This window comes from Chionomys nivalis, chromosome 17 (genome assembly GCF_950005125.1).
Source record: "Chionomys nivalis chromosome 17, mChiNiv1.1, whole genome shotgun sequence".
Taxonomy (NCBI): domain Eukaryota; kingdom Metazoa; phylum Chordata; class Mammalia; order Rodentia; family Cricetidae; genus Chionomys; species Chionomys nivalis.
In genome coordinates, this window is record NC_080102.1 from 15,995,521 (window position 1) to 16,021,622 (window position 26,102).

General features: G+C 42.5%; 1 protein-coding gene across 5 annotated transcripts in view; it reads right to left on the reverse strand.

Annotated features, from left to right (window-relative positions):
• The window catches only part of Enpp2 (ectonucleotide pyrophosphatase/phosphodiesterase 2), a 110,128-nt gene that overhangs the window by 11,392 nt on the left and 72,634 nt on the right, over positions 1–26,102 (reverse strand). For 3 of the 5 annotated variants that reach the window (XM_057791584.1, XM_057791586.1, XM_057791583.1), the window contains 9 exons: positions 25,836–25,944; positions 19,725–19,850; positions 16,201–16,232; positions 15,363–15,490; positions 13,503–13,590; positions 13,268–13,355; positions 12,005–12,189; positions 10,014–10,065; positions 417–553 (listed from right to left, as the gene is read on the reverse strand). In XM_057791584.1, the coding sequence (XP_057647567.1) occupies positions 417–553; positions 10,014–10,065; positions 12,005–12,189; positions 13,268–13,355; positions 13,503–13,590; positions 15,363–15,490; positions 16,201–16,232; positions 19,725–19,850; positions 25,836–25,944 (945 nt within the window). The remainder of the gene's footprint in view (positions 1–416; positions 554–10,013; positions 10,066–12,004; positions 12,190–13,267; positions 13,356–13,502; positions 13,591–15,362; positions 15,491–16,200; positions 16,233–19,724; positions 19,851–25,835; positions 25,945–26,102) is intronic. The other 2 variants (XM_057791587.1, XM_057791585.1) reach the window with 1 other exon arrangement.

Here is a 26,102-nt window from a genome sequence, read left to right on the forward strand (position 1 = left end):
CTGTAACTATTGGGCAAAATGTAACATGGGAAAAAAGAATCTAAAAACATTATTATATTTCTTTCAACACTTACATAATATAGTAGGTCAGACAGAACAGTGAATGAAGACTAATTTTAAAATGTCTTGCAACGAAGCAGGTAAAAGTGTTTTTTCCAAGACTGATGCTTGAGTTCAATCACAGGACCCACAGAGTGGATGGAGAGAATCAACTCCATAAGCTGCCCTTTCACCTCCAAGGGCACGCCATGGCACATGTGAACATGCATGCATGCGTACACGAAAAGAAATAAATAATATCACAGTAGACACAGCAGAAGGTTTCTTCAATCAGAAAAACAATTAAGGCCAAATCTATTCATCAAAAACACTCATTCTATCAAATAAAGAGTAAAAGGCCCAATTTTCTCAATAACCTGCTTAGAAACCGTATATGACGTCCAGAGAGGCATCAAGAATATTTCACTATAGCCACTTTCAAAATCCGTGTGGTATAAGATATCGTATCTAGTCCGGTAAAGCACTGCAGGTCGTCCATACAGGAGATGTCTCTCTGAGAAAGAAAGAACGAAAAAAAAAGCTGTATTCAATGCATAGTCAACTTTATTCCAACTATGAAATAACAGAAGAGAATCACATTGCCCACAGAATACAGTTTACCAGCTTATTTATTAATAAGACAGCAATCAAGTTAGTGTTCCTAACACTTCCGTGGTTTATCTGCTCACCTTACCAAGGGTCAAAACGACAATGTAAATGCTATAACTAGAAGACACTTTTTGAAATTGTCAGATTTAAAGGTCTGTATAGAAGGAAACATACAGTAAATTCTACGGTGAGTCAGAGATGGGGAGCCAATAAGATTGGATTTTACATCATTAAATGATTTGACCCCTGAAGAAGTTTATCGGGTTAGTCAAGGACTCCGTTAAGAGCAAGGCTCTTTCTTCCCATTATTTGCCAACCGCAACAGAAATGTGCATTATTCCAGCATAAAGAGAGAGTAGTTAGCAGCCCTGTTGTCGGGCGTGGACTTAAAGGAACATGTATAGATAACAGAAGCAGGCGTTCAAAAGGGTCCCTCAAATATAGACGAGAAGCCCATCTAGTACCAAAGAACTCCCTCTCTTAAGACCCCTGAAAACAGAGTTGGGCTCCTATAAGGAAGATGGTCATGGAAGCCTTATTTACTCTTTGAGGTAAAAGATAAGCATTCAGTACTGCAACCCACAGAGAGGCCTGGAGCTTAACTTGTCCACTTGGGAGAGACTAAACTCTCCTAAATTTATGGAAACTAGGGTCCCTGCACACCCACATACTTAGAGGTCAGAGCCTAGTTACAGAACTCACAATTCCTAAGTGATTTAGAATGAAACCTGCTTTTACTGTAATTTTTATTAAAGAAAATCTGGCAAGCACTCATTAAATATTATGTATACATGTTGCTTTAATTAAATTGCTACCCTTCTATGCAAGTACTAGAGAAAAAAAAATGTTAAGACAACACTCGGCGAAACCCTCCCAAGTAGAATTGCTGATTGGCAGCAGAGTGGCCAATGCTATCCCAACGTAAGCAACTCCAGGGAAGTCTGGCTTCCTGAGCTTTGAAATTAATGAAGAAGCCTTGCTGGAGCTGCCAAACTTGGGGGCCCACCCCTAAGAATCAGAATGTACCATAGTGCTATTAAATAAATAAAATCTAATAAACAAATTAAAAGCCAGCAAATCCAGCAATAGTACTTGGGGGCCATAAACCGACCCAGATCTTCTTTTCAAACTCAGACCAAACCTTTTCTAGGTTCAAAATTTCCATTAAGGTTTTTCTTGTTTTCATTTTGGCTGCCTCTGAATTTCCTGGTTGCAGCTGGAAGCAGAAGTATCAGAATTCTTTGAGAAGCTGTTCTCTATCGGTTAAGTTTTAACGCTTACCAAGGGAGCGGGTTGGAGTAAGAATGGCCTCCAAAAGCTCATATATTTGAATGCTTAGTCACCAGGGAGTGGAACTACTTGAAAGAATTAGAAGGATTGGGAGGTGTGGCCTTGTTGGAGAAAGTCTGTGACTGGGGGGGGAGGGGGGGCTTTGAGATTTCAGAAGGCCCATTCAGGCTCAGGTTCTATCTATCTATCTATCTATCTATCTATCTATCTATCTATCTATCTATCTATCTATCTCTATCTCTCTCCTGCTACCTGTGGATCAAGAGATGAAGCTCTCAACTACTTCCTTCTCCAACACACACCTGTCATGCCGGCTGCCACACTTCCTGCCACGTTGGTATTAAATGTTTCCTTTACACTAGTTCTCTTCACAGCAATGGAAGAGTGACTAAGATGCTAGCCTATTCCCCAGGACTCGTGCTGAAGCCTACTCCCTCATCTGTTCCGTGAAGAGACAAATGAGCAGCTAGCTAAGTGTCCACGTGCGGCACCCCTCCTTAGAGTACCCACCAAACAACAGTTTAGATGAGCTACAGTCTTCAGCTCTTCCTTCCTCCAGACCTCCTCATTTCTTGACATTTTCAAGAATAACTTCTTTCACGGGGGCTGGTTTGCTCACAGCATCCCACTCGTAACTGTTATAAACAATTCTATATGACACATATGATTCTTTCCTTTCTACTGGTGATAATATATATTATCCCTCATCACTCTTGTCACTTAGAGTATGCATTTGTGGTAGATGTGTGTGTGTATGTGTGTGAGTGTGTGTGTACATTCATGCTATGGGTGTGTGTTTGTTCACGCATATGGAGGACAGAGGTCAACACCAAATATTCCTTTTTATCTCCAGCTTGGTTTTTAGTACAGGGTCTCTCACTAAATCTAGAACTCACTGATTTAACTAGAATAGCTGACCAGCGAGCCCTAAGGATCATCCTGTCTCTGCTGCCCCAGGTCTTCAATTGCATGCATGCTCTGCCATGTTCACTTTTTACATGTGTGATAGGGATGCCAACTCTTATGTTACTTGTGGCAGACATATTGCTAATTGAGCTATTTCCCCAGCTCCAATCCTATCCCTCAGTTCCTTGCACATCCCTTCCTTGAACATTTACTAAGCTCTTTCTTTGTACCAGGGCTTGGCCTGGAGAGTGGAGATATCGAACAAAGGCTTAGAGCTCTTACCCTCAAGGAGCTCACAGTCCAGTGACAATCCTGCTGTCTATAACCAACATGTAGCACAGGCTGCACTGTCTCTGGTACACACACAGGGTGAGGTAATGCAGATGAGACATATTACAAACAGGCATAAGCTGCCATGATATTCAAACCAGGGTGACCTACTCACCGTTTCACTTCTGTTGCCCTTGCGTAACTGTTAACAACCAACAGTGCCTGACAAACACTACAGCCCCAAAGTTTAAAACGGAAAAAAAATGCAAGGAAAAGGGGAGATAAGACGCAAGATTGGCAGGGCAAGCTGAGGAGCCTCCCCAAGAGGCCTCTCTATCTCTACCCTCTCTTGAGCCCAACACACAAAGATTGGGTTTGCTTCAGAAATCAATCCCACAGCTTCGAGCTATTGACACAGCTGCTGCTTTTTGAACACAGCCAGAAGACAAACATATCATCATCTCATTTGCTTTTTTGTCAATTCCCATCGAACTTATGAGAAAAAGAAAAAAGTACAATGACATCAACAACCTCCCAAAAATCCAACCAAAATCCCCACCCGGATCTCCAAAAATCTAGCCAACTCTTTTTGTAGCTTAATAATTCATGTGAGGAAGAAGAGAAATCATCTTTGCAAGAAAAATACATTTTGAGTTTCAGAATCAAGATTTAGGTTTGACTTTGCCATTGACCGCGAATCACAGGTCCCAGCATGGCCCAGCGGTTAGCCTTGGACCTCTCCAAAGAAGCACACATTGCGTCTCTCTTCAACGCACACTGCATTTCTCTTCAACAAAATGCTCCTACTCAGACCACAAAACGGACTTCACTCTCAGTCTTCACACGCTAAAATGTCTGTCACAAGGTCAGCCCCCAAGCTCTGTGTCTGCAGCATAGTCTCCAGGTTTCATTTTTAATTTAAAATTAACATAGATTTGATTTCTAATCTATGTAGAGTATTGACATTTTGAAGATTTGATTCTGAAAATTTTTTGAAACTTTTAACGGCCATGATTGTTGTGTGTATTTATGAGACCTGATTCTAGCAAAAACTTGCAATGGTCAGATTAATTGAATAGGAAGAGTAATCAGCTTAAATATGTGTGATTTCTTTATGTTGGAACACTGAAATTTTTCTCTATGAGTAGTACTGAAATACACAGTTAATTGAATGTGGCCTACTATAGCTGCCTTACTATGTCATAGAACTTTCAAAGTACTTCTTCCTGTCCAACAGCACGTTAGCACCCTTTAACCAGCTTCTTTCCCATAATTCATACTGTGTGTTTGTGCACACATATGTATAACATACATGCATGCTAATGATTATGTGCACATGAAGGCCAGGAATTGATATTAGTTCTCTCTCTCTCTTTCTCTCTCTCTCGTCTCTCTCTCTCTCTCTCTCTCTCTCTCTCTCTCCTTGTTCTTTGAGATATAGTCTCTCACAGAACATGGAGCTCACTGAATAACTAGACTGGGTAGGAAGGTGTAGAGAGGCGCTGTCTCCTCCTCCCCAGTGCCGGGGTTACAGAAGCATGCCAGGCCTGGTTTTTCTACATGGCTCCTAGGCATCCAAACATAGATCCTCATGTTTCTACAGCAGGCACTTTACAAATGAGCCACCTCCCTAGAGCCAAGCCTCTTGGGATGCCCTGATGTGGATCTAGTGGAGTCCCAGTCTTCCCGGGCTGAGTTCTTACTGCAGAGTTCCAGGCACTGCCTTTTTTCCACACCCAAGTTCCCTGTTTACAGTAGCGGCCCGGCATTTTAGCCTATGCCAGCGCTCCCCTCCAGATACCACATTTGGCAAAAGATCGTGAGACGATTCTTTTTAAGTGGTGTGGACTTCCCCAGAATTCACTCTTTTTGTCTTCCAAAGTTTAGTCATGCAGGCTGGAGTTTGTGTTTCTTCTCCCGCCTCTGCTTCCTGATTCAGGCTCCAGCAGATGGACTTGGAGCCACATGAAAACCCTTCTCCCTTTCTGCTTTCTTAAACATTCACTCCCACAGTAACATATGCTTAAAATTTACCACAAAATCTCTACAAAAAAACAAAAAAAAAAGCTTTCCTTTTCCTCTGTCCTTCCTCCTCCTTTGCCTTCCAAGCACCTATTGTCGTCCAGATTCAACGCTTCTAGCCACACGTTCTGCTTTCCAATCCCATCATTAAAGCATTCTCTTGTAAGCCGGAGGGTAGTGGCACACTCCTTAATCCCAGCACTTGGGAGACAGAGGCAGACATCTTTGTGAGTTCAAGGCCAGCCTGGTCCACAGAGTGACTTCTGGGACAGCCAGGGCTACAGAGAATCCCTGTGTCGAAAACCAAAAAAAAAAAAAAAAACAAACAAAACAAAAAAAAAAAACACAAAGAAGAAACACTCTGTTGTAATTCATCTGCTTGCTAAATCTTGCAACAGAACAATCACTTTCTGAAGACAGGGGCTAAATCTGTGTTATAAAGCCTGTCTCCCATAATAACAATCACATGTGTACTTAGTAACCAGTTGACAAACAAATTAAAAAATATAGATCTGGGTGTCTACATGGAGCCTGCCTAATAGAATTTTGAGATAGCCTGGGCTCATCTGGGTCACCTCTAGTGATGATGTAAATTTACACATGATAATTCAGGTGTATGGCCCACGCAAACTCTAGGCCCTCACTTCCAGCTAGTTAGACTTCGTCCCCCTAGTCTTTTGGGTGATCTCCAGTCAGGTGCTGTCTGCTGCATTATTCTATTAGAAGGAAGGAGCGATTCTTCCTGAGCACAAACTCTGCCCGAGCAGCGCCTGCCAAGGTGGCATTAGGACTCTGCAATGAGAACAAGTGTTCGCATCTGTCAGCAGGCCAGCAACCACGGTAGCCTGAGACGCTCACTCCTGATGATCGATCTCCTAGGAGCATTCTCAGAAGACAGCACGGGCTTGAGTCGAATCTCAGCTCAGCTCTCCCTTGCTCTCAACTCTTGACTTCCCAATACTCTGTATCGCTTGGAACTGTTGCATCACTGAGAAGCAGAGACTAGAAAGTGCCAAGTTCTGTCCTCACCCAGAGCAGCCATGGTTATAGCTCTAGCTGGTCAGTAAAGGGTCCAAACTCAACTTCAACAGCAGCAAAGTACTCTGGTGGTAAGAGTTATCTAAATGGAGTGCCTACCATCAAGACCTTGAGTCCTACGATAAATCACAAGCGATTGTGGAGCTAGTTACTTTCCAAATGCTTTCTATAACACGTGCACAGACACGCCCATACTGCAGAAAACAAGAATGCCACCTCCCTTCTTTAACAACTGAATCTTAAAAAAAAAAAAAAAAAAAAAAAAAAAAAAGCCAACAGGAACAGGAAGTATTTCAGGATTCGAAAAGGTCTCAGAGATCGCTGAACAATAGTCAAAATTCTTCTACCCATTAAGCAATAACTACTAAATCATTTTATATATATATAAATTAACTTCATATGGTGTGTGAAGTTCCAAACATAATAGACATTAAAATGATTCGAGTTCCTTTTCATACAAAGATGATAGCGTCTCCTTGCTTAAGAAAATGCAAAGGGTTTTCTAGCAATGGAGAAGAGCCTACGGCAATAATTGCTGGTTGTAGTTCTTTCCTCTTCTGGCTATAATGCCAGGATTGCCTGTAAAGAGAGTCGACATTTTCCCTGAAATCCATTCCTTCCTTCGCTGACTCAGTATCACAAGGAAATGAGTTCTCATTGCACAGCAAACCTGCCACTATGTGTGACCGGAAAACAACGGCCATTATGCAACCCAGACTTGGAATTTACCACCTACCTAGAAATAGTCTGACTTCAGCAAACCGGTCATGAAGATGACAGTTTGCTTCCTCTTTGTTTTACAAAGGCTTTGGTTGCCTAGCAATCTACAAATTAACAGCAAACCAGCACCTAAGACTAATCTAAGACTTTCTGCCCTCAAATAGACGCCAGCTGTTTCACGACTGGCATTGGCAGCTTTCACATGTGCTCTCCATAGACGTCTGACTTATTTCATAGTATATGACATTACAACAGCAAGACGGAGATGCTGTAGTCTTATACATGACTTATTCCATAAAATATCAGCCATCTGCATTTCTACTTTAAACCAATAAGCAAAACCAGGACTATGTTACATTTGTACATAGAATATTAGATTTATAAACTGCTTTATAAGGCTCAATACATCTCTGAAGTCAGAAAGTCAATGCATATGCAGGCATGAGCGTGCATACACACTCACACATACATACATACACACTTGCATGCACACACATACACACATGTGATTTGTATTCATAAGGTTCTGCTGTAGCAGACACTGGATATTTTGAATGGGAGTCTGGATGTGTGATACATGAGACAGACACGAAGATGCCCCCTTAGTGTTGTAGAGAAACAAATAAGACAGAGCGAATAGGGTGATGAAGATGGAACTCAAGGGACATAGAAGAGGGACCACAGAGATTTACACAAAGTGCAGAATTTAGCCAAAGAAGTGGTTTTCACACGGTAGACAGCTGGTTTTATTTCGGGTCTCTCATATCCTTAAAGGTTGTTTCCCGTAGGGCATCAAGAGACCAAAGGTGTATATGCTACTGCCATGAATTGAGCCTGAAATGTCCTCACAGGCTGGCATTTGAATGCCTTCCCCAGCTCGTGGTGCTGTACTGGGAGGATAAGGAATCTGAAGAGGGTGCCTCTGGCTGGCAGAAGTATGTTGCTAGGGACAGGCCTTTGAAGGTGATAGCCAGGGCCCTGGTTCAATGCCTCGCTCAACACTTCCTGTCTGTCACAAGCTCCAGCCACTACCATGGACCGAGCTGTTCCGTTATGTCTTTTCCTTCACAATACACTGAAACCATGAGCCGAAATAACTCTTTCCTGCCTCAGACTGGAGCTGACAGGAATCCTCTGCAGTGACGCAAAGGTCACTACCTGGTCTGGCTGTCGTGATTTTCCCCTAGGAGTTTCTGCTGTTCTTTTGAAGCCAAGGGCTAAAAACTGTCAGTGGTGCCAATCTTTCAGACTAAACAGAGTCCACCCCAGCTAAGAGCCCAGCCATACCGAGTGAGGACATATGGCTTGCCCCCACAGACTTCACACAGGTCTCTGTTAGGTCATCTGCAAATACGTTATAATTATGTAGCTTGGTGTTCTTGTGGGACTCCTAACAGTGAGAGTAGGGGTATCTCTGACTTTTTTGCCTTTTCTTGGGACCGTTTTCCTCCTGCTGGGTTGCCTCTTCCAGACTTGATGAGAGGGTTTGGGCCTAGTCTTATTGCATCTTGTTAGCCCGTGTTTGGTTGATAACACTGGGAGTCCTGTTCTTTTCTGAAGGGAAATGAAGGGGCAGGGAATCTGGGAAGAAAGTGGGGAAGGGGCTGAGAGGAGTGCAGGAAGGGGGGGGGCTGTGGTTGCCATGTGCTGCATGACAGACAGACAGACAGACAGACAGACAGACAGACAGGTAAGACTCAACAGTGACACATGTAAGACACTTAGGATCAACTCTGAGCAAAATCGCATAGAAGGAACCTCATCGACCACAGCTCCTTCTATCCCTGGCAGCCCCAAGTTCACCAGCCCCAAGGCCTCTTACATGCTTGCAGGAAGTGCTAGGTTAAGGGAGTGATTGTGTCACATGAACACAATGCCGTCTCAGCAACAGACTAGAGGCAGACATTGTCAGTCAGGTGGAAATGTTTATGACCAAGAACAGGTGGGATTTCCATCCACGCGAATACGAGAGTCCATGGAAAGCCGTCGGAATGAACCAACCAGCGGGCTTTTGTAAAGAGTACCTTGGTGCTGCTTTGTTGGTAATTAACCATTTGGAAATCATGACACTCCCTATCCCATTCCCCTGGCAACTTGCATTTTTTGTTGTTGCTGTCGTTCCTTTATCATGGCACTGCAGTACTAAAATTTAGGCGCCAAACTTTCGAGTCATTTGTAGAGTTTGTGGGGGATAAGCAAAGCCTTCGCCAGCAAAGTCCTGCCTGTGGTACTGTGTTATCCAATTACACGCCAGAAAGCCTGTGTGTTTGCTGATCAAAGGGCAAAGGGGGAGGGTGGGGATGCAGAAAAGGAAGATGAAGATGTTTTATAGAAAGGAAGTAAGGCAAGTAAATAAAACCTGCTGCTGCCTTCCTCGACCTCTGCTTATTCAGACAGGGAACAATACTCAATAGATTAAACAAGACCACATGGAAATTGATGGCTGGAGAGATGGCTCCGGGAGAATCTGTGTGCGTTAGCACTCGATGTAGGGCTACCATGCTGTTCTATCTGCTTCCTCAATCCAGCCCCCTTTTGTCTCAGAAAAGCATCCCATCTACTGCAAGAAACCTTCAGAGAAGTTCCTACTCTAGCTTCTAATTTTCCAGAACTTCAAAGTCAAGAGGAAGAGCTAGATATGGTGGCTTATGCCTTTAATCCCAGCACTTGGGAGGCAGAGGCAGGCGGATCTTTTTAAATTGGAGGCCAGCCTGGTCTACATAGTGAGTTCCAGGACAGCCAGAGCCACATAGTAAGACCCTGTCTCAAAACAAACAAACAAAATAAATTTAAAGGAAGGATTTGCCTGATAGATTGTCTTATTGTTCCTAATTATTTTCTGTCCTAACCTGCAGCCGTGCAACTTGCAGGACAGCACCCCAGTGGGATGAACAGACTCGACGCCAACAGCATCGTGAGTCTCCCTTGCACTGGTGAGCTGTGGGTAGAGGTGACACCACTAGATAAAAGCAAAAGGGCTGATGTCTAGGGCACAGTTCTGTGTGCTGTCGCGAGCCTGGTCCTCTGGAAGAGCAGCAAGCCGTCTCTCCAGCTCCAGTCTTCCATTTGTAAAAACTAGACGTTAAACTTATTTTGTTGGTTTTTGAAGCCGCCCTTACCTTCTGTAGACCCTTTGGTGTGGAGCCGTTTATTGAGCTCTTCCAGTTTGTTCTTCCCATGTGAAAACCAGAAAAGGAGAAAAGAAGGCACGTCAGAGGGGTTCTTTCTCCCTTCCCCTTCTTCCAATTCAGCGCCTTGCTCAACTCCATGTCGGTCACTGCGGTCAAACCCTCCTGAGCAGCTGCTGCTTTATCTCCCGATTGCATCCCGAGCTTGCCCCCCTGTGTCTGTGAGCATCTTTGTTAACCACCCTGTGGCTCAGTTTCTTTCCCTTCACACAGTGTGCAATCATGGTAGCTTCCCAGGCGGAGAAGGATGGGTACTGGGACACATACATGTTAAGCAGGCACAGTAGTGCCTTCCTGTCTGCACTAAAATAATCCACCAAACCAATATATAAAATGGCTCTTTTCAAATCCAAACAATAATGACTCCGCACTTCTGGAGAATGACGGAACCACCCTGAAAAATAGCTGCTCAACATTGCACCTGACACAGATCCCTGAGGCCCTCGAGCACTCACCATAAAACCTTGTTTACAATGATGCCCTCTGAGTAACTGTAAAGCTGATATTTGAACATTACCAAATGCTCTTGAGAGGAAAGTTGACAAAAACAGTGTGATCTATTAATATATCAAATGTAACTAATTAACATGAAAAATAAGTGAGCTAAAAGTTCAAATGCAAATTCACATGAATGTAGCCCAGAAATAATGATGTATCAAACAATCGCAGGCTTCAGAGCCTACAACAGCAGCCACATAAAAATTTCCCATATGCAAAACTATACCATAGGTTATTTTGAGACGTGTTAAGACACTTCGCTTACTATTTAAGAGCTATATATAAGCAAAGTAAAAGTACAGAGTCAAGTATGAGAATTAAACATGACTTTCAGGGTCCCAGTTAATGCTGTGTTGGAGAAGACGCCTTGATAGAAAGAAACAAAAGAAAGAGAGAGAGAGAACAGGAAGGGAGAAAGGGAGGAAGGAAGGAAAGGAAGGAAGGAAGGAAGGAAGGAAGGAAGGAAGGAAGGAAGGAAGGAAGGAAGGAAGGAAGGAAGGAAGAATAGACTCCTCAAAATGTCTATTTGTGATCCTCTTGGTAAGTTGGTTCCTATTGATTTTATTAATTTTGGCAGCTTCACACCTCCAGCTTCTGGACCTTGCCTCCCCTTTATTCCTTAGCCTCCCAGATTCCTATCAAGAGCAAAGGTAGGAAGGAAATAAATGTGGGGATGGGAAGGAAGGGCTAACTGAATTCCTCTTATTCTAGAGCCTACAAAACTGTGGCTCCTATGCCCCTGGGAATCCTGAGAGGGAACCGATGGTAAGGGAAAGAGATTGCACAATAGAGTTACCGTTCATTTTTCTGAGGCTAATAAAAAAAAAACCACATAATTAAATCTATAATTAAACAGCTTATAAAAGTGGAATAACGTCCTTGCTTTATGCAAGCATCTTCTCAACCCTGTGGAAGCATTGGTTCATTTCTGCTAATAGAATCACTGGTGGGGATGCACTCCCGCTGCTCCTTGCATGGGCAGCACAGTCAGCTGTGGTGGGGAGGAAGGGAGGCATCTCTGAGAATGAGTGTGGGAAATCTGGCCCAGCCCTACCCCCATATAGTGGTGTGAGCCTGGGAGAGATACCATGCTATCCCTTAGTCACCTGTGGCAGGAGCAAGGGCTGGACCAGAGGTCATAACAGCAGAGCAGGAGAGCTTTCCTTGCCCCTCGCCAGCTGCAGCATCCCGAGAGTGGACCTGTACCTCACCTGGGCAACCTCCAGACCTGTGCTGTCTGAGATGGTAGCCGTGAGCCATATTCAGCTTTTAATAGCACTTCATCCCTCCATCATAACCAGTCACTGGCTCCATTCTGGACAGCAGGGACAGTAATCAATGCTCTTATCACAGAAAGCTCCCCTAGACAATGCTTTATACACCAAATAAATATCTCCATGGTAAAGCACAAAGATCATTTCTACCTTTGGCTCTACCTTATCATCACAAGTGCAGCCCAGGTCAAAATCAGACTGGAGGTACATAATCCCTGGGTAATTGGGTCTAGTAACTTCCTCCGGGATGGTTGGCCTAAAGGTATTTGTCCTTAATAAGTGATTCAAACTTCCGTGGGTCCCGTTATTGGGAGCCGGCTTCAATCCTAGGAGATCTGAAGAAAAGAAAGGAAGAGATACAGGTGGTTATTTGTTCTCGGATGAACTATGGTAAGAGCCAAAGCCTTTTGCCTTCCAGGAGTCTATAAATATTGAACACAAACCACAACTGGACTAAGTTAGCATATCTGCCACTCCTAACACACCTTCTGAACCATTCTGACCTCACGATGCCTTGTTAACACTTCTTGAAATAGCTCTGTTCATTGCTAGAGCATGAATACAGACATTCCCAAAAACCCTGAAAGGAGAAGTAGTTTACTCAGCCATTGCCCGTATGTATGACAATATTGGTATCGTCACCCTCCTGTGCACTTTTCTGGACTTTTTAGACCCAAATTTTGAAATAAGACATAATCAATAAATACTCACAGACTACCCTCTAACACACTCCACAAAAGTGTGAGGACATGAGTAGCTTTTGGCCATGTGCCTTGATTGGGCTACCAAGGGATGAACGGGCTGATTTCACAGCAAGTGAATGGTTGCCAAGTGGGCATACAGTGACTTGCCTAAGCTGAGAGGCAGGACAGTGGTGAGCAAGCAGCCAACCTAGGGAAAGAACCCAGGAGACCCGACTTTCAGTCTCCCCCTCTAACCACCAGACTGGCACTCCCTTACTAAATAGGAAAAGCTGTCCTCATTCAGCAACGAGAAGCTCAAAGAAGAAAAATAATTAGGAGCACATAAATAGCTGGCTGGGATGCAAGCTGGCCAAGCTTTCACTGGGCTGCAATGTGAGAGAGGGAGGTGGGGGAACGCTCTGCCGGCATGGAACTCTTGCTTCATCGGGTCTCTGACCAACGGTGTCGAACTGTAATGCTATGTTGGATCAGCCAACGGCTGCCAACAGCAACACTATGAAAACTCCCCATTAGTCAACTGTTGAAGGGACACAAAGAAGCCTTAGAAGGGGGTGACATTCTGTCCTTTGAACCAATGGGCAAGTTACAATTTTGTGTGTGTGTGAGAGAGGAGGTTGTAGAAAATAGACTCCTCATTTCTTTTTCTAGTAGTAAGGAAATTCACTGGCCAAAGATTGTTTCAGCGAGTTTGATTGAACAAGTGACTTACCGCACATAACATTGTAAAGCTCGATGTTTTCGAATGGAGGCACTTTCGTCCTGTACTTAAAAGTTGGGCCATAACCTACAAAAACAGTCTTCCCCCAACAAAAGAGAGAAACATAGTTAACCATCCCTGCTATCATGAGCAAGGTCTCTTCTATTGTCTGAATTAGCCTGCGATTCCCTTCTCCCCCACCCACCCCTGCCGAGAACTCAGTTTCAATTCAGTCTTGGGGTCATACCTGCATGCTGTTGACCTTGTTATCAAAGCCATGGTCACCCTGGAAAAAACATTTTCCGGATGGCTTCTTATAAACATCCAAAGGTTTCCTACATTGAAACAATTTTATGATCAGTTAGGATTCTGTCCCAAATCATGCTGATAAAAAGCAAATCTGAGGTACATAGGATCCCTGAAAAGACCTGTCTGAAGCCCAGTTGTCTCTGTCTTAATTGCAGCATTCCAATAGCAATGACAGCTACTTCTGTTCATTCCTTTGGTGTTATTGCCTTGCATATCACCCCAGGTTGAAGGGGAAATTTTGAAAAGAAGTCCATGTACTCTCCATGACTCCTGCTTGGACTGAAGAGCTCTCCCTGCTATGTGTTCACCAGGCTCAGTCTCAAGACACAGAAGGCATTTTTCAACATGTGATGTTGAATCAATTCATGGAGAATCAATTCATGGAGATCTGTGTTCTATAAAAATATTTGTATGTAAACTTACCTAGCAGGATAGTAAGACCAGAGTTCATGAAGCGGCCAGTTTAACACTAACCAAGGCATAGCTAACAAAAGTATGGCCTCACCTAGAACATGTATTTAGAAGTAATGAAAATATTGCCTGCAAGATATTACAATTGCTTAAATTTACCTTTTGTGACACAAAGACACCTTTTACAGAACTGTTTTGTGAACTCTTCTACCAATAATTCAAGTATTGCCTAACTACAGGCAGGGTACATATCAGCAAAGACTAACGCTTGGGAAAACAAAGAAATCTAATGAATAGGTTTCCACCCAAGAGTGACTTGGATTTAGAATAGTGGTACATGTGTGTAATAACTCAACAACGCAAGAGTGAACTTCAGAAGTGTTAGCACCTGTCTTGCTTGCTCATCTAGTGTCATCTTTCACTTAATTTCTGCTCCAAGACACAGGTTTTTCATATAATCTAGACAACTGCATCGTTTTTTCTCTCCCTAGGTGCCACAACAGAGGACATAGTCAGCCAAGATATTTTGGCCACATCTCTATAACATTTTTATGTGAAATCCCATCCGTTCTACATGGTTCCAATGTAGAATATGAGTTTCATATCTGTCTTTGCATAATTCCACATATTTAACTATTTGGTCTTTTACAGCTATAGTAGATTAAATGTCCAAGTGTTTCATGTGGAGACAAAGCTCCTAGAAGATCAACGTTTTTCATTATCATCTCATGCTTAGCCATTAACTATTAGAAACTACTGCCCAGCTCAAGTATCCATCATAGTCATTCAATTAGTACTACAAGCATATTCATAGGCTTGTCTTAAGGTCAAAGTTAAAGCAAAAAATGCATGAGAATACCCTATTACTAGTACCTAAAAATGACTAAATCTGCAGTCATTGACTCTTTAGAAGTGGCAGAGCTCCCGGCTCTGTATCAGATCCCAAAGCAAAGGGTGGTTCTCCTTGATCTGGGAGAGCCTTCTGGAATTCAGAAGGAGGCAGACATTAATAGTGTTTTAAGCAATGTAAAACATGTCCACAGCAACAGAGGTTCCAAAACTAACATTTCCAGGGACTTTCTACAAACACAGCTATAGGCAATCCTGTCCACCAAGACCACATCAGCGAGGCCTTAGTTGTATTTCAAGTTGTTCAAGGGGAAAAAAAATCCAGAGTGTCTCCATAAAACTTGGGCCCAGAGATCTATGAGAAAAGACCCAGCAACTTGAGATGTATCGTTTCCCTTCTCATAGATTATCTACTATACAAAACTTTCCAAATGAGATTATTTCTAATCCAGATTTTGGTTAATAAAGACCAAGAACCAAAGGGTTTCCAGATGACAGGAAAGTGCTTGAAAAAACAGACACAGGCTCCCCATTTTACCTTGCAATGTGCCATCTACGATCCACCAGCAGATGGATATCCTCGATTCTCCTGTTGTTGGCATAATGCAAACGCTTGGGAAGGTGCTGTTTCATGTAAGGCTTAAAGTGCTGATCGGGTTTTTTACACTGAAATACAAGTGAATATTGGTGTTACAGAGGGATGTTTTCTACCAAAAAAAAAAAAATGCTTAGCTAGTCTGTGTCCTGAGAGTTGAAGGCAGTGTTAATCCAACAAGAAGACAGTGAATAAATGGAATTTGATATCCCCTATTAAATAATTTATGCTACAAGCAAATAGGTTCCAAGGGAGGAAGACAGTTTTGGAAAGAGATTAGAGGTTATCAGAGAACCTGAGGTATTTTTGAGATAAATTCCTGACTCTTGAGCCCAAAACTGTGGGTGGTTCCAAACTCAAGGCTTTTCCCACTTGCCTCAAGTCAAGGAGAGGGAGAAAGAGTGGGAAGAGAGCAGAAGAGGCATACAGGCCTATCTGATGGGGTGTTCAAGCGCTTTGAAGTCTCCACCTGCGGGATGGGGGAGCCTATAAGATGGGGGCAGATCTGTTTCAGAGTGAATGAAGAGCTGATTAATCATGAGCAAATACTTCTGAGCTTAATAGGAAGAACAAAGCCTCGGTTTGTATCATCGCCAAGACCATTGGGGAGTCTACAGTTGACCACGGGCCAGAAGTTTTGAAAGCTTAGGGGAAACAAATACACAGGACCGCAGGTCAGTGAGGAAAATGTTCCTACCCACCCACAGGGAAGGCAAACATGGGAAGGTGAGCATGTTGCAGCTGCTCCAAGGGCAGAGGCCTAGCGGTTTGCAACACTTACCGTAAGGTTAGCAATAATGGCTTTAGGGTCATCTGTGCAAAGAAAGGGAGAAAGGTATCAAAACGTAGTCACGAAGAGAGTTGATTTTTACAGCGAGAGACTAAATGCTTCCACCCCATTCAGTGTCGTTTTGAACAAATGCATAATTGAATGCAGGTGTTTAATATTTCAGCGACAGGGCAAGCAACAAGTGGCACGCATCCTGCAGCAATCTGCCCTGCAAGATGCAGGGCTCCTCACCTAGAAGGGAAGTCAGTCCTCCTCCCGCAGCACAGGACTGCCAGGTAACCTGCATCAACCTTTCCCAGCCGAGTCCTGGGCAGCACCCACTTGAGTTTGTGTGCAATTACAGGTCAGGAACTGAGCTGGTCATTTTCAGGGGTCTTTTATTATCGTCATTTCCTGTTTCTCTGCAAGGTTTTGGAACAAGCAACCCTTTGCTGCAAGATGAGTTTCCTAAGGCAGCTAGCGAGCTGTTTCTGTGGTGACATCAGAGGTCTAATTACATAGGTGAGCACTCCTTTCCAGCTGCAGGCTCAAATGTGTGCTGCCTTTCTTTTTTTTTTTTTTTTTTTTTCACAACCAGGAGACAAAGACTATTTCAGCCTACACTCAAACTAGCTTAAAGTACAACTATGTAAATGATGGGTGTGTGTGTGTGTACCGGATCTTATTGTCGGGGTGCCCCTCGGTACGGACTGTGCGGAAAAAGAGATTGTAGGCTGTTTGGGTTTTGTTTTGTTTTTTAAAAGAAGAGGTTTGCCTCAATCTGTCATTATAGAATCAGGAGAAGAGGAGCAGTACTCAGGAGAGATCCGGCTTTCCCAGGGCAGGCCTCCCAGGGACAGAAACATCAGCGGAGCTAGGCTTGTGCATATCCTTCGCTGCTATAATCCCCAGGGCTTGGTGCCTAGTAAGCACTCAATAAACAATAAAACAATTGTTCATATTTGAGGAAAATACAGGTTCCCTCAAAGTATACACATGCACACGCTAAATACTGTCTTCAGAAACTTAGTCCTAAAGCTCTGAAATCCAAAGGTAAAAGCATTGATTCCATTCTACTTAGGTTTTAAGAGTCACATTTCACAGAAAGCAAGCAATCACGGTAATAATAACTGAGTCCATGCTGTGCATCTATTTCTCTCTGAGAGCTTTGGGGCCTTTCTGTCTGATCATCCGTAAGGATGCCAGGATACAGGGGCTATTAGAGGTCTCACTCAGCCAAGTGGTTTTAGAAGGTGAAGGATCTTGCACTATGGAGCACAGCATGCGGTCCCAGTGAGCCAGCCATGCCCCGTACTTCTGCACTCATTGTCCTTGTGAATCACAGTCTTTCCAGAAACTAAACAGAATAAACCCATGTCCTTTGATAGGTGAGAGCCATGGGTCTCAACTCTCCTAATGCTGCAACCCTTTAATACAGTTCTTCATGTTGGTGCAACTCATAAACTTATTTTTGTTGCTTCTTCATAACTGTAATTTTACTACTGTTATGAATCGCAATGTATTTTTGGAGATCGAGGTTTGCAGAGAGGGTTGTGACCCACGGGTCGAGAACTGCTGGTTTAGAGAAATTAATGACATGGGACAATCTCATCCTTAGACACATCCCAGAAAATTCTTAAGAAATACCAGTCCTTCTACCTTTACTGATCAGCATTTCATGCTACCCAGCCCATTTTGAATGAGAGAAGGGTGGAGATTAAGGATCAACAAGTGGGGTTGGCCAGATGGTTCAGCCAGTAAAATACTTCTCACCATGCCTGACAACCTGAGTTTCATTCCCAGGACCAAAATGTTGGAGGGAAAAACTAATTCCCACAAGTTTTCTGTCCTCTGATCTCCACACAGAGGCGATGGCAAATGGCATTGTTGTATATCTACCTACATACTTATAAACACAATAAATAGATGTAATTGAAGTTTTTAAAAGAATCAGCAAATCCAGGTTCTAACCCTAGCTCTCTCTGCCATTTATGGCCACCTCTGAGCCAGCTCCTTCAACCCTTTCTCTGCTCTTGACTTCTACTGCCCATAAATAGAATGGCAATATATATCACACAAGGATACTGGAGGGACTTAATAAAATTGTGTTCGTATTCATCTGAGATAATGATAAAGCCAAGACCGCATCTTTGTATTCAACACAGAGCTTTGACTACAGATTAAATACAATGTAATTACATTTACACACTCTCTCATCCAATCATCCCACAAGCCTTAGTCTATGCATGAGGAAGCTGAGCCACAGTGCTGAAGAGGCTTGTCCAGTGTCTCAATGAGAACATGGAAGAGCTGCAAAGTGAACAGCAGCATAAGGCCACCACTATATTCTTCGTTTCCCACCTCACTGTCTCTCCCCAAATGAATGGAGAGCACAAATATTTCATTATTGGTAGTGTAATCCCAAAGGTCCCCAATAAGCTCGTCTACACAGTCTCCCCGTTACATTTACTGATGTCAGAAATGCTTTTTGAAATAAAGAAATGAACAAATCCGTGCATACGCCTCCAAACCCAAGGGCTCAAATAACGAGGCAAAGGCTCGTATCTAGTCCAAGGGAGCAAAGGTGCTGGGGCTACAAAGGACAGAAAAGGACATGGAAAAAAAGTAAGAAACACTAATATTTTGTTGATTTCACAACGTTGACCCTGGAATACATCCCATTTGTGTTGACTTAGGAACATAGCTTAGGAAAAATTTAAGTTTCCAAAGCTTTGGGCTTGATGTCAGTGGTTTATTATTCTGAACGTTCTATTTTAACGTAGCATGTCTGAAGTAAAGCTATATATATATTTAGAAACATAAAATATAGGCTCATATGAAAATGCCCTATGTGACATAATGCCATGCACCGTTAATATATACAATGAAAAAAACTTTTTTAAGAATTTAAAAGAGGATCCACATGGTTTTCAAAATCTAGATGGTAGTGAGACAGACTGAAAGTTTGTGTTAGCGGCATATCACACCCTCAACACGCAAAACAAGTTCAAACAAAGGCTCATACTTCTAGGTTTTTTGAATTTCCAATTTTTCAGAATAGTTAACACTCTAAGAACGTAGTATTTTTCCTCTCGTGTGCTCTGAAGATCACTTTGAGAAAAGGAAAGAGCCTGGAGGTACTAGAGAACTTGAAGGTACGCATGTTTGTTCTGTCAACCGTGAAACTCTATCTTCACCAGAGGGACCAGTCTGTCCCTGATGCCAGAAAACTCACCCCTATAAAGAGATATTTATGTTGTAAACATGCTTCAAATTAAGTGCAATTTCCATATGATAAAAATAAAACCAAATGTTCGGTCATTGCTGCTCTATGCCCGGAACCACTCTTGGTTCCTGTCTAGTTAACCAAATACACATTGGTTAATGTTCGCAAGAGTCTTCATAGATTACAAGTCTTTATCATCAGATGAGAAAAACTGAAGCCCAACTAGAATTTCTCTAGCTTCAGAGTACAAGCCTTTACCTTTTCCGTTGATTATTAGTTGAACTACTTAATATTTGAAGAACCAACTTACACTTAGGATTATTGCTAAATTTGGATCGAATTCTTCCTAGCGTTCCAGGAACTAAAGTAATATCATCCACGTTAGTCAGATAGTTGCTCAAGAACTCGGTTCTGTCACATGTCACGTCTTCCATTCCTACGGGGACAGAAAAACACACATATACACAGTGCTGTCAAACAGTATTAAAGTTGAAATCCTAAAACACCCAGACAGACACTGGAGGTGACATTCGAACATTGCTCTAATTAGATCATAGCAACTTAATCAGAGGGAACTTCACCTTTGAGGTTGTTTAGAAATGACATTTTAAAGATGTATCTTTATTATCTTCCTCCAGATATTTTCATCTAACCATACTATCTCACATACAGGTTGAAAATATGTCACCTCAATTATTATTTTGAGTTATTCAGCAAGAACAGCAAGACAAAAAGTCATGTTTGAGGGCCAGGGAGATGACTCAGTGGGTGAGCATGCTTGTCCCGGAACCTGACTACCTGAGTTTGAACCTTGAAGCCTATTATGGCACAGGGAAATGACAGACTACCACAAATTACATTCTGACCTCCTGATGAGTGCTACTCTCTCTCTCTCATCTCATAGGCACACAATAAATAAATACATAAATAAACATAAGAGCGTTTGAAAAACACAAGCTATTGACAGTCATTATAAACAATATTCATTTCTTGGGGAGAGGGAAGAGAAGGAGAGGAGGGAGGGGAAGCTGTGGTTGGTATGTAAAATAAAATTTAGTTAAAAAAATAAATAAATAAAAATAAAAAAATCTTAAAAAGAAAACTATTTATTCTTTAAAAAAAAAATAGGTCCTATTGAGCTTGTGGAAGCCTAGGATCTCTACCCAATGGAGGGGGCAGACGGGAGACTGGAAGGGAGCACAGTCCTCAGGCAGGTCACGGGTAGGTGGAGTTTTCAGCATGTGTTTATGGCCTCTGTCTTAGTAAGGTTGGTCTTAGATCACAAGGATGGGCAGAATGAACAGTAAAGTCTATTTTCCCACCTAAATATGGAGGCCCATAGCTGTGTCAGGGAAAGGTGTAACTGTGGATCTGAGGTCCCTGTATGGCCACAGGGACACAGGTAAGGTGTGGAAGGCAGCAAGGTGGTCCTCAGGTCGCCGGAGGTCATGTCACACCTGGAAAGTTCTTTATGACCACATTTAAGCTGTTCTCCTCAGTAAACAATGAGCAATTTTTATACCAGAAAGTATTTATTTATAACTTTCCAGCAATACTAAACAGGAAAGATGTTAAACATTTCTAGAAATCAAAACATGGGAAACTACTAATACCGACAAGTTATTTATCACTCATCATAAAAACAAACAAACAAACAGTAGGCCCTATTGCTTCAGGATTAGGGAGAGAGTAGCATAAATGACTGGAATTATAAGCGCTTCTACTTCTCCTTTACAAAATGTCATTTCTAGGGCTGGGAAGATGGCTCTGTGCTTAAAAGTGCATAGCGTTCTTGCAGGGGACCAGAGGTCAATTCTTAGACTTCTTGTCAAGGAGATTATAAGTGCCTGTTAACTTCAGCCCTACGGGGATCTGACACCTCTGGTCTCTGCCTGCACAGAAACATATGCTCACATACACACACACACGCATGCGCACATATACAAGCGCACACGTGCAAGTACACACATATTTAAATGATGCCACTTTCTGTTCTTCTTCTGTCTAGTACATCCCCATTCTTAAGGCTAGAGCCACAGCTCCTCACTCTATCTTCACTGTTGGCCTTGGGTGTAGCTGACAATACTAACAGCAAGAAACGAGGGACAGAAAAACAAAGTCAGTTCAAATGACCGCCCAAACTGGAAAACAAAATAATACACAAAAACAGGTTGTAGACAACATAATTAGAACCGGAAGTTAGCATCTACCGCACAGAAAAGATTGAGTGAGGGATTTTTTTTTTTAACCAACCAATATTCTTTCCCACCCTCAAATTTGTTTTCTGCCTTCTAGGGAGATTTTCAACATTTTGAAAACTAATTTAAATCTTTAGATTATAAACTCTAGCCACTCTAGAGAGCTAAATCTCATGGAAATCTTTATTAACATTTTTTTAGAATTCCCATGTTGAGGGGCTGGAGAGATGGCTCAGAGGTTAAGAGCATTGCCTGCTCTTCCCAAGGTCCTGAGTTCAATTCCCAGCAACCACATGGTGGCTCACAACCATCTGTAATGGGGTCTGTTGCCCTCTTCTGGCCTGCAGGCATATACACAGACAGAATATTGTATACATAATAAATAAATAAATTAAAAAAAAAAAAAGAATTCCCATGTTGACCCAGGACAGCGGAAGTTGATGGTGTAGCTGGTGTCACCCAGCTACACCTACAGTTTAACTCTCTGAAGTTCTAGTTATCTGGTTAGCAACAACCCAAAACATATCAATGGGAGATTCCAAAAACCAATGACTTACAAACTTGAAACTGCCATTCTAAATTGTATAATGAAACTGATTGCTACCCTGTTTCATTCTGCTCAAGATGTAAGTCATACTTTTAGCCAGTGTATCTGCGCAGTAGTTAAGAGAGATCACATTCATATAGCTTTTCACAGCATGCTCTCCTAATTGATGTATTTTATCACTAATGATTGTTGCTAATTTCTGATTGTTGCTAATTTCTTAAATTATATCTTATAATTACAAGTGTATCAGAAAAGGTAGACAGGTGTATCAGAAGAGTGCCAACTGCCATGGCAGACATGTACTAAGAGTCAGAAGAGATCCTCCTGGGATCAAGGGAGACCACTGAACCACCTTCCACAATCTACTACAGTAATATCCTCTAAGAGGGAAAATAAGTGATTCTATAGAGGGTCTTAAGGGTTTCAAGAAATGTAATCCAGAGTGGTCCAGATCTGGTAAAATTCCAGTTATCATTTCTGGCGATCCCAGTTCTGTCTCTTCTCTGTCTAGATTTTTTTCACTGCTGTTGGGCAGTCATCATGGGCGGCTCTGCAGCACACATGGGGAGGTCAGAGCACAGCTCAATGGAGCCGGTCCTCTTTGCAGCTTTTCACAGGTCCCATGGACTAACTCAAGTCAGCCGGCACACACTTTTCCTCACTGAACAATCTCACTGACTCTCTTTTAGTTTTTAATATCAACTAGCACAAAGGAGTAAAACATATTTTAATATAACACAATCATATTGAAGTTTTTAAAAAGTCTTTTCTTTGTTTTGTTTTGTTTTTTTCCAAGACAGGGTTTCTCTGTGTAGTTTTAGCTGTCCTGGAACTCTCTCTGTAGACCAGGCTGGCCTCAAGCTCAAAGAGATCCTCCTGCCTCTGCCTCCTGAGTGCTGGGATTAAAGGCCTGCACCGTCACCACCCAGCATGTGTTTTCTTTTAACACTGAAACTTTCAACATGAAAACATTAAAATAATGAACAGCTGCGAGTTCTAGTAAAACGTTACTCCAGAAAGGGAAAAATCTCCACACCCAGATGAATAGAAGATATAAAGAATCTTCTATTCCTCCATTACATCTTCTGTAGTTCCAACACTGAGCAATCTCCCTAGGTTGCAGAGAGCATCGGGCAAATGTGCCCAGGATATTTCTAGAATCTGCCTCCTTCCCATCCCTCCAGACTGATGTCCCCTGTGTGGAATGTGGAGTCCGTGTTTTCACTCTGCAGATGAGGGAACTGAGATTTACAGAGACAGATTGTGCAAGAGTAATGGTGCAACCTGAGCTCCACAGAAAACCATCTGTCAAAGCCTAGGGCCTGCCTGAAATGCTAGGCAAGATGCCTTCCGAAAAAGAGGTACCCTGGCTTCCCAGAACCAATGGGTCTATTCTTTCTGGCAATCTTTACATTGAGAGAGGGTTTTACTCTGCGTGTGACCTTTATGGTGCTCCGACATGTGACTCACTAGGACCATCCGCTTCTTAGATGTCTGCCTCCAGCTTGTGAGTAAATGCTCTCCACACTTCTGGGCAACTTAAATTGAATTAGTGTGTCACAAGCTCCCAATTTCCACCCTGTCTGCAGCTTTCCACTAAGCCAGACTAGTAGAGAATGATCTTACAGAGGATATCATTTAATCCACTCAGGGAAGCAAGTTAGCGCCCGCAAACCCCCACCCCTTGCCCAGTTTCTCAGATTTTCTAGAATGCTCTGGATATAAAATTTCAAGGACCAAAAAATGACTAAGGAGACTCACTTAGTTAGTAACTAACTAGTAATAACAGAACTGTGAAGAAGTCAATCAATTTGGATTTTTTTTTAAATGCTTTACTAGACTTACTAGATGGAACAGCCCCAAATTCCAAGATGGAATTATTATAGTTCACAGTTTGATAGTTTCAGAACATAGGTAGCACACTCTAGAACTGAGTCTGCATGTCTATGAAAAGAACTGATTTCTGAAAATCAAGTTAGTAGTAGTGAATATGCAGCTAGCTAGATGGCATAGTATTGGAAGGTGCTATATAGGCTGCTGAGATAAAGAGTCAAACAGTCTTGCTCAGCTGTGAACCCAATGAACGGCCATGACCAGTGTGGTGAGGCGCCCCATGGGTGTATTCGTGGCATAAATGTGATGTGGGTAACCAATCACTCTCTGCTTGGGTTTCAGGCCCACTTTATAAGAGGAAGTACATGTCTGGTAGTGTAAATGTGGCCAAGAATACATGGCTGATGAACTTACAAGCCCCGGGGGTAAGCCTACGCTTATTATTCAGCTAAGAGGACATAGTATCCAACTGCCCTCTAAAGTTGTGTTTCTATAGCCATAGGGTAATCCAGCTTTTGGATCTCATCAGGGTATTTCCTTTGTGCAATGGACAACAGTTAATGCAGAAACTCACAACCTGTCAAAATGCAACAAAGTATCTGTGGCGTGCTCAGCCATAAACGGAACATCTCTATCCCGTCTCTCTCCCCGAGGCTCAGCGACCATTGCAGGGTGAAAAGAACATGAAAGCTAGAGGCTGGAGCTGGGGCAAGAGAGAAACAGTGTCTTCTGGACATGACAGCACCACTGCACTGATGAACTCACAGCACCTGTGATGGCCTGGACCAGATGAAGACAGTCAACACCCATGGTGGAATGGAAAAGGAATCATGAGCCTCCATTCTAACTGAAGAGCTATTGACAGTGGATGAGTCCTAGGGGAGAGAAAGTTGGTGTTCTTTAAGGATGTGTGCCCTGGTAAGTCTAACATGTTCCAACAGATGGCCCCAGAGTCATAAATATATGGGTAGCTTAAACTGCACTTTAGTGGCTTATTAAAAAAAAAAAAAAAAAAAAAAAAAAAAAAAAAAAAAAAGAGGCTATAAGAATGGGAGTAGTTGAGGAAGATTGAATTGGATCTGGAAGGAGTTAGGCAGAGGGTTGAGTGTGTGTGTGTGTGTGTGTGTGTGTGTGTGTGTGTGTGTGTGTAAAGAAAGAAGGGAGGGAGAGCAGGCCACTTCCTACACTACTTCTTTCTCTTAATGGTGTTCTGTCTTAAGGCTTTGAACTCCCCCTGAGAACGCCAGGAAACCATTTGACTTCACAGAGGCAAGAGACTATCACCTGCTATGCAGAAGTCCCAGAGGAAGTCATTAATATCATGTATCAGATGTCTGCAACATGGCAATAGGAGACAGAGTTTTGCAGAAAGGCCTCTCCTACAAAGAACATGAGAATGCAGAAATATCTGGGTCTCTCTAACTGTTGTATCATGACCTAACTTCTTTCCCTATCCTGAAGTAATAGAAAGAAAGAAAGATGAAAGAAAGAAAGAAAGAAAGAAAGAAAGAAAGAAAGAAAGAAAGAAAGAAAGAAAGAAAGAAAGAAGAACAGAACCTTGGATTCTGAGAGCAACGATTCCTTTTCTCAGCACCCTAGGAAACTTCTATTATTTGTTTTGTTTGTTGTTTTGTTTGTTTGTTTGTTTGTTTGTTTGTTTGTTTGAGACAGGGTTACTCTGTGTAGCCCTGGCTGTCCTAGAATTTATTCTGTAGACCACGGTGGTCTCAAATCACAGAGATCCACCTACCTCTGCCTCCAGAGTGTTGGGACTAAAGGGCTATGCTACCACCACCCTGCAAAACTTCTATCTTAATAACAAAGAATAGAAATGAAGCCTTACCATGGTCTCCAACAAAGATAACATTCACACACCGATGCAGTTTGAGCTGTTTCAGTCCATCCATTAACTGCCCCACGGTTTTGTCAATCTCCCTCAGGGGATTTGTCATCTGTAAAATGCAAGTTAGTCCTCACAAACTTATTTATGTATTTTTTAACTTTCGATTTCCATAGATTTTTCTACCCTTAGAACATTCTAGAAAGAAAACTTCCGGCCCAGAGGCAGAGTTTTGTCTAGGGAATATTTCCCCACTATTTCCCACACCTT